General features: G+C 37.5%; 1 protein-coding gene across 1 annotated transcript in view; it reads right to left on the bottom strand.

Annotated features, from left to right (window-relative positions):
• Positions 1–2,604: 2,604 nt before the first annotated feature.
• st18 (ST18 C2H2C-type zinc finger transcription factor) overlaps positions 2,605–18,975 on the bottom strand; it is a 39,888-nt gene continuing 23,517 nt past the window's right edge. The window contains exons 6-22 of the mRNA XM_035670415.1: positions 16,068–16,781; positions 15,202–15,336; positions 14,267–14,357; positions 14,078–14,170; positions 13,318–13,526; positions 12,808–13,007; positions 10,638–10,883; positions 9,083–9,192; positions 8,428–8,490; positions 8,037–8,105; positions 7,673–7,735; positions 7,202–7,282; positions 5,630–5,851; positions 5,378–5,466; positions 5,154–5,257; positions 4,901–5,044; positions 2,605–4,768 (exon numbers count right to left, since the gene is read on the bottom strand). Of these exons, the coding sequence (XP_035526308.1) occupies positions 4,628–4,768; positions 4,901–5,044; positions 5,154–5,257; positions 5,378–5,466; positions 5,630–5,851; positions 7,202–7,282; positions 7,673–7,735; positions 8,037–8,105; positions 8,428–8,490; positions 9,083–9,192; positions 10,638–10,883; positions 12,808–13,007; positions 13,318–13,526; positions 14,078–14,170; positions 14,267–14,357; positions 15,202–15,336; positions 16,068–16,781 (2,774 nt within the window). The 3' untranslated portion in view covers positions 2,605–4,627. The remainder of the gene's footprint in view (positions 4,769–4,900; positions 5,045–5,153; positions 5,258–5,377; positions 5,467–5,629; positions 5,852–7,201; positions 7,283–7,672; positions 7,736–8,036; positions 8,106–8,427; positions 8,491–9,082; positions 9,193–10,637; positions 10,884–12,807; positions 13,008–13,317; positions 13,527–14,077; positions 14,171–14,266; positions 14,358–15,201; positions 15,337–16,067; positions 16,782–18,975) is intronic.

The raw sequence follows: 18,975 nt of genomic DNA, 5'->3' as shown, positions 1-18,975 counted from the left end.
TCTATCTATCTATCTATCTGCAGATAAAGGTTGACTAAAAACATCCAGACAAAGAAATAGTTCAGGAATAAAATGGCTGCTCCGCCGCTCATTATAATTTCCTTTAACAAGAGAGTACAAAATTGGAAAGATCGTGGAAAGCTTCACCCACCTTGTAACCTCACACAGTTCCCTAAAGGAAAAGCCTAATTTTAGCCCGCAGCTGGTTTCTGGCCTGTTCTGGAAGTGTGGGAATGGATGATCACCAGGTTTAATAAGGAAGCAGTAATGGTCAGCAGACGCACGCAGGTCTGGGCTGAGGTTTCAGGGACCCCGTTCACCTCGTCTTTTGATTATACTACCTGTTATTTATTAGTTTTATTCAAACCAAAGCAGCATTTATCTCCTGTTTTCAGTGTGTTTGCTGTGCAGGTGTTTTAGAGACGCAGTTAAAAGCTGAACGTCTACTTCTACTTTTCTACAAACACAGCACGGATAGTTGATACAGAAGAATATGAATCAATTATCGATCGTTCTGGAGGGAACAGCATGTTTTGATCTCACTTTATTTGACCGTAAATGTTTTTTGTGGTAAAATACGTGACCGCTTTTTGCTGTGTTGTCCTCTGAAGTGAGGTATCTGTTGACTTCCTCGGTCGGTGTGTTTATTGCTTAACAGCGAGGTATTGAGCCCTAAATACACGAAGTTGCAGATTGTTTTAACGTGGGTTCATTCAAGTTTCTAGTAATTCAATACTTCCACCTTCCCATCCTTCTCATCCGAGGGTCATTAGCCGTGTCACGCAGGCCATAACAGGCCTGATTGACGAATCACACAGCATCTCAGCGTCTCCACCCCAAGTATGGTCTGTTTTTAGCGTCATAATTAGTATATGATACATGAAACCAGGGCCGTAGCCAGGGGTTTTAGAAACAGTGGGGTCAGGAGTCTCACCCCCTGTATCAAAGTTTTCACTAACCATCAGAAAAGGAGCTTAAAATGTTTCATATTTTATTCCATCATTATATCCACACTGCCAGAAATACATCAAAACATATCATGTGTACAGTAACTTGTCTGAACTCCTCCTGAGGTCATTATAGTACTGAATGAGGACACGACCCCCCGGTGTCCTCAACAGCAGCTGAGGCCTAAAATATTTATTACCTTAAAAAACTAAAACAACACACAAAAGCAGGATTCTGGATTTGGCCTCATTTGCTTCTATGAAACCAAACATTTCATAATCACACATTGTTTACTACCGCAAGGTTAGCTGAGGTCTCAGCCCAAGAGTGTGTATGTGGCTGTCAAGGTACTTTATATATCTGTGCCCCACCACCGGCACTCTCACAGTCTGCACACACAGCATATACATTACATTACAGGAAGTCAGCCGCCCTGTGTGAGGCGACGGAAATGTTTGTGGTAGCATTAAGTCTCATATTTTAAATGCTGCGTTGTTGCTGCACCACCAATTAAGACTGTGGCGTATTATAATTCACTGCCTTTGTTTCAGGGGCACCTTGCATGTGCTGACTGTAATTTATCACTTAAAGTAAAAGCTAATTCATACATCAAAGATACAGAGATTTAAATGTGTTTTGGACAATTTTTGTGCATCTTTCACCATTATAAGAGAACAACTGCTGAGTGTAGAAACAGGATTAGGATGTTTATTAGATGTTTTATAACTGGGTTTGAATCCTGATTCATTAGAAAAGGTTTCAAACCAAACTTTTGGTGGTTTTATTAGTTTTGAAAGTGTGAGCGGTTTAGGGTGACTGTGTGCTCAGCTGTGAAACTTTTGAATGATGTGACAATTGTTCATTTCCTGAGATATGGGTTGTGTTTGTTGACATTATTTGTAAGTATTGCAAGCTTTTATGTTAATTTCACTTTTACTGGTGCCGTTATCAGGTGTAGCAAATTCGGTTATACCTTTATTTATTATATTATTGACTTAGATGAATATCTTTTTCATTTAGTGCTTAAGCAGAGAGCTGAGCTACACTAATATCCTCTTTAAATATCTGTTTGTGTGTTAGTGTTGTGGCAGCATGTTATTCATATGTTGTTGAGTAATAAAGTTTTCTAGATAAGAAAGGGAATGATTAGTCGATGAATCCATTAGTCGATCGACAGAAATTCAATCATCAACCACTTTAATAAGTGAACGCTGATGTTAAAGTAAATATCCGACATTTTGTAGACCAAATAATGAATCATATAATCCAGAAAATAATTGGCAGATTATGTCCTAAATTGAATATATAAAGGAAGGTTGTATTATGCACTATATTGTGATTTATTTCAAGTACTTTTTGAGAGAGAGAGATGCAACAAGGGTCACCGGCAGGACTTGAACCCGACACACTGCAATTACACAGGCAGCATCTTAAACCTTTAAGCCACCAATACACCCATTTGTTTTGATTTCTAACCCCAGCTCTTAGCATCTTGACTACTGTTGACCACTCCCTGTTACTCTACATGTAATACCTCGAGTTTACCACAAGGTGATGCTAATGCATAAGGGAACTTGATACCTTATTTGATACTTGTGGGGTAACTGGGTTTACGTTTGACTGACTGAGGCTCTGAGAAACCACACAACCATTTGAAAAGTTTATTTCTACCATACACAAACTGTACAACACAGCGCATATCTGTTTATTATGAAATAGTAAAAGTAATAGGAAGTTTCAATTTACAAACTACTTCAACTGAAAAAAGCATTACATTTTAATGTAAAAGAAAAGAAAATACAATACAATTTCATATCATACTAATATCGTTCCACAAAAAAGCATTTCACAATACAAAACATCAAATACTAACAGGGAAAAAATAAATATTATTCACAAAACTTCCTGAGCAAACAATGTGTGGTATAGGAATTAAATATAATAAATTATAAATTAACGATTGTTAGGTTTAAATAATGTGATTCAAATTTTTAAAAGATTAAGAAGTATTTGGATTAAATAGGGTCTCATTTTTCTGTAATTTGGCTTTTTTGCTGTTACATTTTATGTTTCTTCGAAAGGTCCTAGGCTACATGTCTTTGACTTTTCTTTGCGGAAATTAAAAATGTATTGCTCAAATGAATTATTGTGTCATTTTGCTCTTGGGATTAACTTAAAATTGAGACGTGTGTAGTACGGTGATACGACTACAGTGTCCCATTTCCCTCTTTTTGTTGAAGTCAAGGGCAGTGTGGTGAACTAAAAATACAAAATAATTTTAAATACAAAAGTGCAATTGATGCAAACAAACAACTGATTAGCCAACAACTATCATTTGTCTATGTTTTCATTTTGTTTTTTTTTTCCTTTTTTTTGCATTTAATGATTGAAACTGAAATATGAGTTGTAGTGGTAGTCAGCTCGGTTTTGAAATAGCTACTATTCAAATCTGCCCCAAGCGTTACAAGAATATTCAAACTGTAAGACTAGTTGAAATGTTAAGGCTTGTAAGCAGTTTAAGATAAAACAGGAGGAGATGTTTGCTTTTTTTAATTCACTCCTTCCTTTTTTCCCCCTCTCCATGCTAGCAAAAGTTAAAATAAACACCAGACTTCAATCTCAGTCGTGATATTTCAAAACCTGACTCTGAGATTACAGCTACTGAGACAACGGTATTTAAACAGTCATCAGGAACGTTTCCTCCTATGAAAATAATTGTACTGTATAATAAATTAGACACCATCCACATAATACTGTCCTACCACAAAACATAGTACTCGTATATTTTTATGGATTCATATACATTTAGGCACATACTATATGCACACTCCAAAGTGTGTGCACAGAAGGCAGTTTAATATCTATATTTAAAAAAAAGACATCTTGACAAAGTGGATTTTTGATTTTTGTTGCACTCTTCTTGTGGCACGCTATGCAAAGCAGAATCTGACATTCAGTTCACTGAATGATGTTGCATTTTTGCTCAGTGTCACTTCCTGGTTGCATTCAGCTGTTATTGGTTAAGAAGAAAAAGGTACAGTACAGTTGCATTGCATTTTTTTGATCTCAGTGTTCACTTTGTCTTACCATACATTCAGTTTCCAATAAACAAAGCAAAAGCAATGCTTAAAAATATCGATGCTTAGTCGTTTTGGTAGGTTTTTACTTTGAAGGGAGATCCAACTTATGGTCTAATAATAATATACGTTTTTCAACACTAGATGGCGAAAGTATGCCATGAAATTGGAATGTGCTTCTATGTAATTTACAATGTGCAGAAAGTCAAACAGATTTCTCAAATATTAAGCATTTACAATTATTGAAATAAATAAAAATCGAGGAAATAAATACACTGATGAACAAATATAATAATAAATAGCGATAATATAAGAATGACATGAACACATACAGATTAAAATCAAGCAAACCATACAAAATAATTAAGTGCAAGAGGGGTAAAAATCTCACCAGGATAAACATATCAAGTGAATGCAGAAACAATAAAAGCATTACAAATCTGGCTGGTAATTTTCTCAGTGCAGTGTATTTACCAGGAAATGCCAAACACATTTCCAAAAGCCTTGTCTTATACATGCAGCCAAGCCAGCACTTTTCAGTAAAATAGAGCTATCTAGTGCCATTATCCCAAGTCAAAGAAACCTCTTGGTAGCTCTACAGCTTAAACATGGATGCCCTTAATAGCCTGTTTGATATTATCCAAGAGGGCCTTGCACTCTGGAGAGTATTCATGCTCCGAGTTGTTGTACATATCAGTTAATGTGTTCACATAGGCTTCAAAATTATGCTCACTGATGGGTCCCTGCAACAAAAACATGTTTGACTATTAGTGAAAACAGCACAGCAGAAATGACAATTTATAGAAAATTAGATTTCTTCCAGGACAGGTTAGATATAATGAGTTGTAGTGGAGTCTGGTCAAGGCTTACTGTACCATTTGAGGCAGCTGAATGTCAGTTAGACTGTTAATGAGAGCTTGGCTAAGGCGGGCGAGCTCCTTCAGAAGGCTGTCGTTGTGCTGTTCAATCATCTTGTTCTCCTCTTCAATTGTCTTCAGGTTACATTCCATAGACGATATCTGCTTTCGAGTACAAAAAACCACAAAAAAGGAACTCATCAAATTGAGCGAGCAAAGGCCTCAAACTGCTTCAAGTGCGTAAAATAAACTTGTCAGAGTGGATATTTACCTGGGTTTGAAGTTGCATCATATCTGCTTCTATTTTCATGTTGGATTCATTCAGTTCCTTAATTTCATGATCCAGATGTTGAATGTCTTCTTTGTTTTCAACACCTGAGTTGAAGCATATCATCTAATTTATCCCATTCCAACTGTAGATACTGATGCCAAGATACATGTAATGTATGAAATACTTAAGTAAGTATATTCACACAGCATGTCAGGGTAGCTTACCACTGCTGGTTTTCAGTTTGATAGTCATCATCTCTTCTTCTGAGTGCTTTTTCTTGATACTCTGTGCGTTCAGTGGGCAACCCGACAAGCTAGTTCAGCAGGTCATAAAAATTTAGGTGGGAGAATATCACAAAACAGACAAACTTTAGCATCAATAGAGATTCTGAATGAGAGTAAAGGTGCTATTGGAAGAATGCAACATGTGAACCGGCAGTATTGTTTAGAGATAAAATGGAGAACAGACGACCTCACCTTCTGTGAGTGGCAAACACATTATTGGCATGTCCAAGGCCATTGCAGCCAGGCAAGGGACAATGGGGCAGTTCCTGTTTATTGGCCTTCCAGGCAAAGGGCAGCCCATTGATGGACGACTCCTTCTGTCTTTTGGCAGCAAGTGGACAACTGCCTGCGCTGCGATGGGATGTGTATTTTCCCGATATATGGCCCTGTCCGTCACATCCAATTACTGGACACCTACCAGAGAAACAAAAAAAAAGAGTCTTGCATGTTGTAAACCTGCAAACACTGCTGATTCACACAGGGAGAGAATGTAACTAACTTGCATTTAATGACATATTCCAATGCTACAGGCAAAAGAAAGACATTTAACTGCTCAAAAAATAACAACCACATCATTAAAAAAAACCCATCTCTTTCAATAACTAGACCGGAAGATTTGTTAACCATTAAGTTGATTAATCCAGCCAAATGCTGATTAAAAATAAAGTCGCCAAAAGTAGAAATAATCGCATTAACTATAAGTTACTAATCCACTAAAACTTGAGGTAGAACGGACGCTCTGTTCAGTGCATACGTTTGGAGGTTGCTGATATTTGTGGTTGAAAACATAAGCACAACTCGCGCTGAATATCATTAAGAGTTTGTCAGTTGGAATTGAGGCCTGTTTTCTGCAGGTCAGTAATGGAGTGACATGAATTACAGATAATTGTCATGTATCCCCTCATGCGAAAGAATGTAATTTGGAGGTGGCTAACCCTTTCCCTTATTGATAAAGGTGAAAGGTCACCTGAGATGATACAAATGGCACACATGCTGTAAAGTGCTGCTGCAAAAAGCCTGTTTCAGCATTTTGTTACTCGACAGCACAGCAGCACTTAGAGGACAAAACAACACCAGTCCCATTACTTACAACTACCACAGGTAGGTGGCTTGATGCAAGGCACCCGGACAATGGAGGCATGCCATATGGCCCACTATTTACAATAATCTAGGGACATTTGCTACCCTCCCCCTTTCTCCCCCTTTCTCTCCCTTTCTCTCTTAATGTGTATGAGATCTATTCCAGTCTAATTCCTAAGCTCATGCCCTTGCATTAGTAATTAAAAAGAAAAAATCTGTGTCCAGATGTATAAGTAAACAAAGGCTCATATACCTGACTTTGGATTTAAACTGCAAATCAATTACATTATTTTTTTTTCCAATAACACTTTCACAGACAATGATTAAGCTGCAAATGAGTGCACTGCCATCAGAGCGGGCAATTCAACATTTTCTTAATATACTATAATTATAAAGAAAGCACTCAGTGAAGAGTAACAAGCCAGATATTCCATTCAGAAAATAGGAAAAACACAAAACCCTGAAAAAATCCCACAAAAACACGTTGCTAATCCTTAGAAAATAATTCACTAATGTTACGACAAGAGAAGTATTATTTTCTTTGTTTAACTTAATGGCCTCCAGGTATAATGCCCCAGGCACAAAAGCATGACGCATTTTCACAATGTTTTCTTGTTTTATTTTTGAAACAAAAAACATGACAGCATTGGATGAGAAATTAAAAAAAAAAAAAAAACCTCTTACTTAAGCTCTTGCTCATCTTTGTCATCCTTGTTTGGTGTGAGCTTCAAACCTCCCTTTCTGGCACGTGGACATCCTGACAAGCTACAAATGATTGGAGACAATATGGGTTAACATGAAGGAAATCTATTGAAGAGTAAAAAATAAAAGTTAAATTGTTACAGGCAGCTATGAGATTTATAGTGGTTTAACCAATTGCACATGTTTAAGCAAATCAAAATCTATAAATCTAAATAAATACATGTTTAATCCTTGAAGAAGTTGTACTCTGCATTAGCGCATAACATGGATTTTAAAATGCTAAATAAATGCATAGATAAATGACAAGGCAGCCAAAAAAAAAAATCAATAAACACAAGAATTCAAAAAGTGCAGCATGTTTGCAGCATAAAGTGAGACTTTCACCATCTGTTTGAATGTCATGCATCTGACAAATGTATTTCATGCTCAGTTGCGATGATTTTTCTCTGCTACCTTCTGTGCGAAGCATAGTTCCCAGTCACGTGTCCAGATCCATCACAACCAGGTGTTGGGCACCTGCAGGTTGAGAGACACAGAGACCAGGTGCTTTTTACAGCAAAAGACTGCGAGCAGAGCGGTGGATTCATGCTAATATGCCAGGAAGTAGTACAAATACCAAACAACTTCATGTGGACATGAAAATCATAGAAATCATGCATAATGTGCCATAGAAAGGAAAGTAAATGAAAAAAAAGGAAAGGAAAGAAAAAGAAAGCAAAGGAAAAAAGAAGCTTTGACCCAAGCTGAGACAAAAACAAGCTGCCTAGTTCAATGTGAAAAATCCTTTAGCAGCAATAACAGTTTCCAAAACACATACTTTAGTTCCTGAGAGTTGGCTGCCATCAGTGATTTGAGTGTTTTGTCAGCCAGGGGACATCCAGACACACTAGAGAGGATAAAGAGCTAACAGTCATTTTAATGCACTCTTTGATCACAGCTGAATTGAATAATCTTAATACAATGTCTCAATGCATATTTATATGAAAATTATTTGAAAACACAATTCCACTTCCTTTTCACAAGAAAAGCTTTTTCTTGTCACTGTGTTTAAAAAAAAATGACATATGACATAAAATCTAACTCTACAAGCTACCTGTGACAAGTTTTTCAACTGTAATAATCATAATGTAATTACAACAACCAGCACTGTTTCCCTTGCCTATATATCTGCTAGCTGGTGCTAATGAGAGTGTAATTAATTACAATACCTCCGATGTGATGCATAATTCCCTGTCACATGGCCGCTGCCGTCACAGCCCGGGGTCGGACAGCTGCAGGAGAGCACAAAGCATTTAATGCACAGATTACTCTACTTCCCACAGACTTTGCCAAGCTTGAACTGAATCTTTCTTTTACACTGACAACCTTTTCATGGGCATTAAAGAGAAAAAAAAGAGTTAGTACAGCAGGAAGTTTAGTAGAGAAATTATTATTATATTGTTCAACATTCAGTTTAATAATGCCTCTGAATGTCACTGAGGGGGGTACTGTGCTGTGGAAACTAGAGGGTCCTACTTTTCTCGTGGTGTGATTTTTTAAGAGGAGACCCAGCAGAGCATGCACTCTAACTACAAGAGTCAAGAGTTGTAAGCTTGTACAGGACATACAGGGAGACAACTCACTTTCAAATAGATACAATTCTGCTCCACATGAACCTGCAGACATACCGGTTACAGTGATAGGTAACACAGTGAGTTTCAGTGTGGTTTGACTCACTTAAATCAAACTGTCCTATTTAAACAAAGGTATGTTTTGGCGTTACACTTTTTATTGTTAATGCTGATCATCTGCCAACTAAAAGGGAAGCTCCCATTACAGCTGGCTGAATAAAGATGCCTTGAGATATTCTTTCACATAACATACCTCAAAAGCTCTTTCTTTGAATCTCGTAATAGTAGCTTTGCTTTGGGACTCAACATGCTGCCATCTCCTTGATAATGTTGGTCCTCCAAGGAGACATGATCATAATCCTCCTGCGGACAAAGAAAAAGTAAAAACGCTGCCCTAACTGTCCGAAGTATCAAACCTGACCACAATTTGCAATGACCTAAAAGTGAATAATTAATGAAAAGCCCTGTATAATACTCTTAAAAACAAGCCTTGGGGGTTAAAGGGCAAGGCAAAGAGATTATGCTTAAGGATACTTATACTGTAGTAAACCATACATCCATTTAAAGGCACACTTAATCCACATAGTATTTATGATGTATAGCCATGACGTAAAAGTATGGATTTCCTTTTTTTTTTTCACAGACAAGATTGTGCAGCCACCAGATGTTAGTATGATTTAAAAGCAGGCCAAACTCCTAATATCAACTACAAATGAATACCACCTGTGAAATAAAGAAAACCTTTAAAGCCCACATTACGATTGATTCAAGCAAGAATGGTATGTGGAGACCAGATTAGCACCACTCCTCAGTGTAAAAATATTGAATGTATTTTATAGATTATAGATCTGACTGGAGAAGCTGGCAGAATATGTAGCTTACATGGAGGACGTCTGTGTTTTATTGTGGAAATTTGGGGATTTTAACAATCAGCTGGGGGGATTTTAAATAAAACAGGCTGATTCAAGTATTTTTAGACAACATATGACTATTTTTAGACTGAATTTGACTACTTTAGGCAATTTTTGAGAAGGATTTGTACTTGGCTTATTCCAGACTCCATTTAACTACTTCAAGTATTATTAGTATTAGTAGAGTATTTGTGGACTAAATTTGACTACTTTAATTATTATTAGACTGAATTGGAAGAATTTGACTACATATTTTTAAACTACATCTGACTCCTATTTTTAGAATTAATATTAGAAATTGTAGGCCAAGAAATAAGTAAATAGATATATAAAACTTTGTATTTCTTCAATTCCTGTCAGTGAGAAGGGGGCCTTGAAGCAGCACGTATTCATGTTGGGGCATTAAAAAAGTGAAAATGTTGGGAATTGAACGTTTCTTTCAGGTCAGTAAATTCCTAAAAAAATCAATAGTAAGTTTCCTTGAAAGAAATGTGTGACCTGGTAGCATTTCTAGGTATAATAGAAGTAATAGAGCTCTATAATTTGTTCTGTTGTGTTTATTTCAGAAGAAATTTGCAGAAAATGTATCTGCACAGCTAAACTGGATAAATAGAATATGAAAAATCGAAATGATTAAAACATTTTAGAAAAATGTAAAGAGGGGAGTGTTGGGAGACTGACTCCAGCCCCATCATCTCCATCTTTTCTCTCAGTATTTTACTTTTAGTCTATTACCATGATACAATTTCGATGTTTTATTTGCAATTTGTATAATTGAAACGTCTTTGTTTGGTGACATGATAACACACCAGAGACTGTACACCATTTGACCTTCATCCTCATCCTACATTTTTTTAGATTATATCCAAAGTGATGGCTGACTGTTTTTTTCTGTACCTCTGTGTCCTGTAAAACGTGTGCTTTGCTGAAGTTGACAGGGACAGGGCTCTCCCAGCTGTCTCTCTCACACAGCGGCTGGTAGAAGGCGGGGCTGATGAGCACACTCCCGCCTTTGGCCATAGTGGACTCGGAAGGGGACACTGGGTCGTCCAAAGGTGTTTTTGTCTGGGCTTTTACATTTTCCTTACACTTCTTCATACTCAAGTCCAGGGTGCCATTTTCATCCACCTCTATGAGCATGTCCTAAAGGAAAAAGAGGTTTAATTAATTTAATCAATTTAATACATGTTACAACATGTTGTAGAAGGGCACAATAAATAAAGTGAGCCTTACATATCATTGTAGTGTGTGCTAACATATGAAAACAAATGAATCAGGGGATAAAAATAGAAATTTATTTTCTAATTACACTAAAAGGAAGGTAAATAAAACAGTACGATGTCTCATTAATATGACAGCAGCGATATGGTAAACTGGAACCCAACAACATTTCTCTGTAAACATGAAAAACGACTTGAAATGCGGAGCAAACAAACAATGTATTTAAATAATGCATACAGTGGTTATCTCACACCAGACAAAGTACCAAACTAAGCCAGCGTTAATTCTGCTGAACACAAAAAAATAATCACTGGTGTGTAGTTTTTCAGTGACAGCTGTGTCATCTGTTTTCTAGGACACACAACCAAGATGGCAGCTGGGGGGGTTGCTGGTTTTAGGTCATCATTATTATAGCAAAAATTAAAAAGCTTAATGTGGCATAAGTTTCCCCGCTGACAGATGTGTTTGTCGTTTCTGTGCTGAAACGCAATAGCATGATGACTTATGGCTGTTTTATGGTATTAAAAGTTTTACCTCATTAAATGCTGAAATCCTTTTCCATAAATGAAACCAATTATTCAACGCATATGTTTCATTAAACCCTATACATCATTATTTTTTTGTAACAAAGGGGAGCTTTTCAAATTAATTAAAGGGGATAATTTACATGAGCACTGGATGTGGCTGTCCACTTTAATTATCCAGCCATTTGATGATGTGTGTACCTCATAAAAAAATAACACCAGTGTAAAGACTTTTTGGTACTTATTTGGATTTTTAATGTTGTTTTTGGCCGCAACTTAAAAACCCAAATTCAGAATTTAGGTTATTTTTTTTGCTATTATTGATTAATTAATAATGTCATTTAAGTGTCTCACAATGTTAAATAACTAAAACAAGCTTATATTCACGCTTTAAAGGCCAGCTATTTGGTGCTTTTTGCATGTGATATTTCCACGTGTAATATACATATGCAGATAAGTTAAAGCATATAACACTCTAAAAATGGCCCCTTTTTTTCAGACCTGAAAGCTGTTCTTTATTTTGTACGTCTCTCCAAGACAACTAAGCTGTAAATGAGAACAGATGATTAACTTGCTAACACTGTTTTATTCATTAAGTGGGCTGGTACCTGGTACAAGGCCACATTCTCAGCTCAACAAGCTGGGAGACAAGGATCTGTGCTGTGTAGGTGTGGAAACCTTGAATCATCTACAGTACAGTGTGCACGTATGTAACCCACAGAATGTGATCAATATTAATCATTAAGTGAGTTTGGAAAAAGCAGAACACAATGCCGTGTTGGAGATAAAGACAGCAAAAGAGATTTTGGATCCGCACACATTTCCAAGAAGAGTTTTGGATTTTGTGCGAATTAAACTTTTCAGATGTTAACTCCTTTAGCTGATTGGCTTAATCCGTTAAAATGCTTTTAAAGACTATCTGGTGTAGACACACAGCCTATGCTGGATCATATAACTAAGCAAAATATCCTCTGCCATCTGCAGCGGGCAAGATGCAGTTTCAGACAACAGTTCAGGGTTTTTACATGCCAGCTGATGTCGAAACAAAATACACTACCACATGTTTTATTAAAAAAATATGCGAGTAGTTGTAATTGGGAAAGACGGTTGATTGTATTTCTTCTTTTGATGTGATTACACAAATTTTCATTTGTGTACATTAAAGCTTTATGGAGTGGAAACCTCCTTGTTTTTCTGCCACCAGAGCACCAACCTCCCTTTGCCAAATTCTGTCTTTTGATGTCTTTCCTTTTTATACACAAATCAGAGTTCCTTTAAAATGAGCACATTAAATACCTTTCCAAGTGGTCTAATTTGATTACCTTTGTGGAGGTTGCCAAGGGCCGGCCGGCGACAGCCTCCATGTTCTTCCGGTAGCGAGTGGAGAGGTTAAGGATGGCGGCGGTCGCTGCTGCGGCTTGGAGACCATCTTCTTTTTTGAATTGACTCGGCGGGCTGTGCTGACCAGAGGTGGGCAAGCGGCCACCTGGACCACCAAGGAAGCCAGGATACTGCTGAGGTGCTGAAAGACAAATAATTAGCGAATAATTTAGTTACTCCAGGTGTTCCTACCCAAACTTAAAGACAAAGAAAACAAGGAAAACAAGATGGGAGTTGATATTTGTGGGTTTTAGAGAACAACCAATAAAAATATAGACGCAATACTTAAAAGGTGATAAACTGGATATTTGCATGTAAATATCTGATTGTTGTGGACTAATATTAATACTGTGGCCAAAACAAAGGTTCCATACTTAAAACCTTCACCTTCAATACCATGTTAACTTACAAATACCTTTTTTTGTGCGTCAAATAAAATGTTTGAGACTCACAATCAGGGAAATGTGGCATTTCCTGGTCCTGGTTGGTCCCCATCAGAGGCTGTTTGCCGAAGACCTGTGCATCAAAGCTGGCGTAATCAAAGCGGATTCTGCTGTACTTGTCCATGTCTTTTGTGAGGCTGGTTTGCAAGGCTGCTACTGGATGAGAGAGCCTGTAGTTCAACTGGTTCATCTCAAACTTCTTTATCAAGCCGATGGCTCTATTAGGAGACAAATTGAACAAAGAAAAAGATTTTATTATATTGTGCAAAACTTGTGAAATAACAAGTGCCCAACAAGCTCATATTAAGTAGTTAAGTATAGACATTGTTTTAAACCATTCAGGGATGCCAGTGCTTTTGTACACATAGAGTCTGGGATCTGATGTGTGTTGTAGATCCACAGCCAGGTTGCCAGACTAATTAATATAGTAGGAGTGGGCATCCTGCCCATGATATATCCACAGGGAACAAAGAGTTCTGCTCTTTTATCATCTCTAATAGAGAGGAACTCACAGGACCAGCAACCGTTGCTTATGTCTACTTGGAAAGCTCGAAATAGACTGTGCGTTCTGCTGGGATCATTGAATAAAAATATCCACTCTTCCAACAATAATAGTGTTTATCACTTTTTTGCATAACCTCGGCTGTGCTTTTAAAACTTTTACAACCACTACACAGCTGAATATGATGTCTGGGTGCTTGTGTTATTTTCCTGCACATGTGACCACATTCATAGCAGTGAAAATGCTCAACGTTATCTGGCAGGATACCTTGGCGAGCGGTCAGGTGTTTGTCTGCATTTCAGGCTTTCATCCTGAGGTTTGGAGACCTTCACTGCAGCAGCGATGGGGCAGCCTGAGAGACTGGTTTGAGGAGGAAATCAAACACATTAGCCTAATACTGTAACTCATCTATGAACAAGGTGCAGATTTTCTAATGGCTTTCTCTTGTGGATGTACCTCCGGTGGGTGCTACGGTTGCTGTTGACATGGCCTCTTCCTGTGCAACCGGGTGTAGGGCACTTGAGGACGTTCTCATGCATGGCCAGGACTGAGGGGAGAGGAGATAAGCTCAGAAAGAGAAACATGTCCGATGTAATTCAACATGTAAGACATAATCAAGCTTAAAAATGATACGATGGTAAATACATATATAGCGAGCATTTTGGAAATAAAACAAATACACTTTCATACATTAAATTATGTTTTATGTGTCTGGTTGGTACATTAGTGCCTATAGCAAAGATCCTACAGAGACAGAAACAGGAGAAAAAAGGCTTTCTCATTGTGAGGAATGCTGTAATGTGGCTGAAATGTAAATAGCTTAGTGCAAAGAGGACCGTAACAAGACAGCTGATTATATTCTTCAAAACAAACGCGTCGTTAAAGGTCCGCTCTGTATCCTTAGAAACTTCTTCTCTGTACATATTCTCCAATTAGTTTGTTGGAGTTGTCTATTTATTTTTGAATGCTGCGTTAGCTAGCCCTTTGATTTGCAAATACTGCCTCCAGTCTAAGAGCACGCGCTTTTTTGAAAAAGTTAATTACTTTTTCTGTTCCTTTTGTAACATTACTGTTTAATGTTGAATGTTTGTTGAGTTATATTGAAATGACTTAACAATCGCCAGTGTGAGGGGAAAAAAAAGAATTCAATATTCACACATTACAACACATTACGAGAAAGAGAGAGAGAAAATCCTTTAAATTTATTTGAAAAGTTTCATGCACATCTTTGAATTGGACTAAATGTATAAGCAGGTCTTTCTTGTGTTTGGGTCCATGGTAAGAGGATTTCAATTACTGTGACTGATTATAAATCCTAAAACTGGCAGTTTTTATAAGTATAAATCATCCACTATACAGCATATATAGACAGAACTGCGTGTGTGACTTACTCTCTGGAGGGACTCGGACTTTATGAGGGCACCCAGACAAACTCCTGTGATGTGGGTACAGGCCAGTCACATGACCAGTGCCATCACAGCCAGGAGTTGGACACTTTATATCCTTTTTATCTGTACGTGGTGAATCTGTGGACACAGTAGAACAAGATTTCACAATGAATAAATATAATACAACCACTGTACTGCTGCCTAAACTGTGTTCATATTCTTCTATTAAGAAATGTAGAAATAAGTGACATATAACATACATATAATGCACTTTGTACTTTTCTGCATGATATATAGTTCAACAGATTGAAATATCATGCAAAGCTAGACCCTTTTTTTCACAAAATGCATCTATTAATCTGTCATTTTAGTTAAGGCTGCAGTTCAACACAGAGCATTCACTTCTTAATGCCCATCCATCGAAAGATTACATCTAGGATTACACATTTAGCTGCAGTCATTTGAAGAATCAGAGGGAAACATGAGAGGTACTTTAGGAGGATTTAAGACTTATGGTCATGGTTAAATATCCAGTTGATTCGTATCAAAATCCAATATTCTGAGTAGTAGCAATTCCATCAGAAAATTTTGTTCTTCTTTATTTTTGTCTGTTTATTTATTACTTCACTTGTTGCCAAAATGTTTTTAGTACTTAAGAGGATTTCCTCCCTCTGATTCCCCCCCTCTGCGTATGCTTCTTTTATTCATTTTGATGTTTTTTTGGGTGCCCAATCATCCAAATCACAAGTGGTCTATCTGATTTACGCTGGATGAAGGTACATTTGCGAAAACTGTTCGTTCCCATAATGATAACTTTTCATTCTTAAGTCTGTCTTTAGATCTGCTTCATTTAATATCTATATTGTTACCTTTTCCTCCATGATAGTTGAGTCTGCTGTCCATGTCCATCATCCTATGGTGCCTTCTCTCATTGGTCATCTGCTCCATGAGGAATCGGTCCATCTCCCTGTAGGCATGGTGTAGGACCTGTCTTTGCTCTGTCTGCAGAGCTATGGCCTGCTCCAACAGGCTGAAGTTCACCCTCCCCCGGCTCATTTCCAGGCCTCTCTCGTGGAGTCCCAGAGCCCAGCCATCCAGCCGAGGTGGTCTCTCCGCCTCCACCTCCCCTTCACTGTCCTCCTCTGTGGGGAGCGGCCTGTATCTTAGAGCCTCAGCCTGAAAAATACTGGCTCTACCCATCAGGCCACCTAATTCTGAGTGAGGCTCTTCTTTCATGTGGCCGTTCCTGCCTGAAAGCTCTTCGGAGGTTCTGGAGGGACTGCAGCCCGAGCCGTTCACCTTTGCAGACAGGGACAGAGGGTCCCACTCGGCCTCCCTCATGTCTTCGTACGGAGTCTGTGGCGATGATGTACTGCTCATCCTGTCTTGACTTTGGTGGTCTTCTTCGTTATTAAGGAGCTCTTCATCATCTTCATCCATCAAACGTTCAGATGTGTCCAACTCACACTGTGGAGAGCCATCGGATGTAACTTCTGACCATCCGAGAGAATCACTTGACTTTGCTGCCACATCATAGCAGCCATTTTTATTGGCAACTCCATTGATTGCACTTAAGTTTCCATCTAAAACAACAACAAAACATTTATTTTTTATGTGTTTTCAAGACTTGACAGACCAAACATGATCTCTTGTGACCCCTCAGTAACATACAGGATAAGAATTGTATGTCCTTGATAATCTTCTCCAAATCCTTTAAAGGTTTTAGATTTTCTGTTACTTTTCTACAAATAATGTCTTGAGAAAAACATGTTTTTTTATAACCTTCTAGAGGATTAATAAGCACACATGTTGCAATAGGGATGATAATTACAAGGTTCCAAGATTTACAAGCAATTTAAGTATTTTTAGATAACATTTATGACCCTTCTTTCTTCTAGTTAAACATGAAACCTGGACATGAGAAACACAATTGTTTTTTTCTTCCTCTGACTCTCCAATTGGAGCAACAACCCGATATAGATTTAGGACAAGATTATGAGGGGATTTACTGTGTGGTGGACAGTGAACACCAGTTTTTAATTAGTTATGTGTATTTTTAAGTGCAAGCTAAGCAGCAACATGTTGTCATCCGCACAAAAACTGATTTAAAAACACATAATTGTTGTTTCTAGGTAGGAGAACAGGGAAAGTGAAGAAGATTCCTGAAAACACAGATGGAGGAAAACCACACACATAAAGATAAAAAAGAGAAATCTCTGTGAGCTCTTTGTGTGGCAAAACGTGGTTTAGGAGAAGACAACCACACACCTCAGTCAAAAAACTGACAATAATTTTTGTTAACAAAAAAGCGAAGAAAAACAGATAACAATGTCCACAGAAATGAACGACTTACTTAGTGAACATGACCAAAACATGATGAAACCAGAAATGAGATACATTTTGAGAAAAAAATTTAGTTTAAATTCAGCTTCAGCTTATTAAGAAAAACAGTGGTTGAAAAACACCTTAAAGATGAAATGAAAATCAGAATTTTGATTTTAAAAGTAACTTGTCTCAATCAATGTGCATAAAAAGAGCATGCTTAAAAGGATTTGTTTTTCTTTCTACTTTACACTAGTAAACAGTTATTTGGGTCTTGCTCAGTCATTTTTTATTTTTTTTAAATGTCCTGGATAATTTAGTGTAAAAATATAAACAACACATAATAGATCATTAAAATGCAAGATGGAGGAAATGATTGGCAGATCATTTAATTGAATGTTTTAGGAAATTGAAGAGTTAAAAGAGCTTTTCTTTCTTAAAATCATTGCGGGTGTGATAAGGTAGCGTGTATGATAAATGAAGTCCCATTATTGCAGATTAATAATATATATAGGAATTTTCTCTTACAATGTGCACTCATTTAATCTCTTTTTCTTCAGCTTTATTTGCTGAGTGCTCTCAGTAAATTAATTTGCATTGATCTTTTGCCATCTATCTTTCAGTATAAATCCAGAAATCCTGGTCACATGTACAGAAAGACACAAGACTGTGCGAAGCCTTGCGCACTGGAAGTCTGATCAGTGGAACAGACAAAGAGGGTTAGGGTTATCCCTCAAAATGCATCTGAAACAACACTTTATTAACACCACTGATTATATTAAGTCATGGTCAGTGATTAACAATGGAAAGCTATCATCTGGATTGATTCAACAAAATCTCTCTTGATCCTCCAAAACCATTCAAACTTATGCTCGATTAAGGCTCTTTGGACTGTAAGGGTTTTTACTTTCAGTAGGCTGGACTGTGGGCCTAGATCCTCTTAAGTGGCTAGACATGACGATCAAAAGTAGGATTCGATAGGTTGAGGAGATAGACAGAGATGGATTGTGAGAATCAGATCACACACTGCTGAGGATGATACAGATACAGGCATTATCAGACAGCTACGACTTAGTAATGGGAGCAGCACAAAAACTTAATCCTCACCAAAAGAGCTTTAACATAAATTACGTGGCACTAATAATAAGACAAACTGTTTTTGCAAATGTATGATTTTGTACATTATTAAATGCAGTGGAATTTGACATGTCTGGTTTTTATATGCATTGAGGCGACATTACAGCGATCAGTTCCCTGCTGTTGAATATATTTGAAAAGAGGTGTCTAAAGACAAACCCTGTTGAATGAAAAATTAAAGCCAGTTACACGTATTTACATTTATGAAGCAAGCAACAAGGGTTTTGTTTTTCATCCAGATGGACTCCCCGGCCTGACACAGCCACATACAGTCAGACAAGCACACAGACATACAGGCGCATACACATACACACACAC

This window comes from Morone saxatilis, unplaced genomic scaffold, assembly GCF_004916995.1.
Source record: "Morone saxatilis isolate NCDOM2014 unplaced genomic scaffold, NCSU_SB_2.0 Contig23, whole genome shotgun sequence".
Classification (NCBI taxonomy): Eukaryota; Metazoa; Chordata; class Actinopteri; family Moronidae; genus Morone; species Morone saxatilis.
The sequence above is the reverse complement of the archived record's forward strand: the minus strand, read 5'-3'. Positions and strand labels throughout refer to the sequence as shown.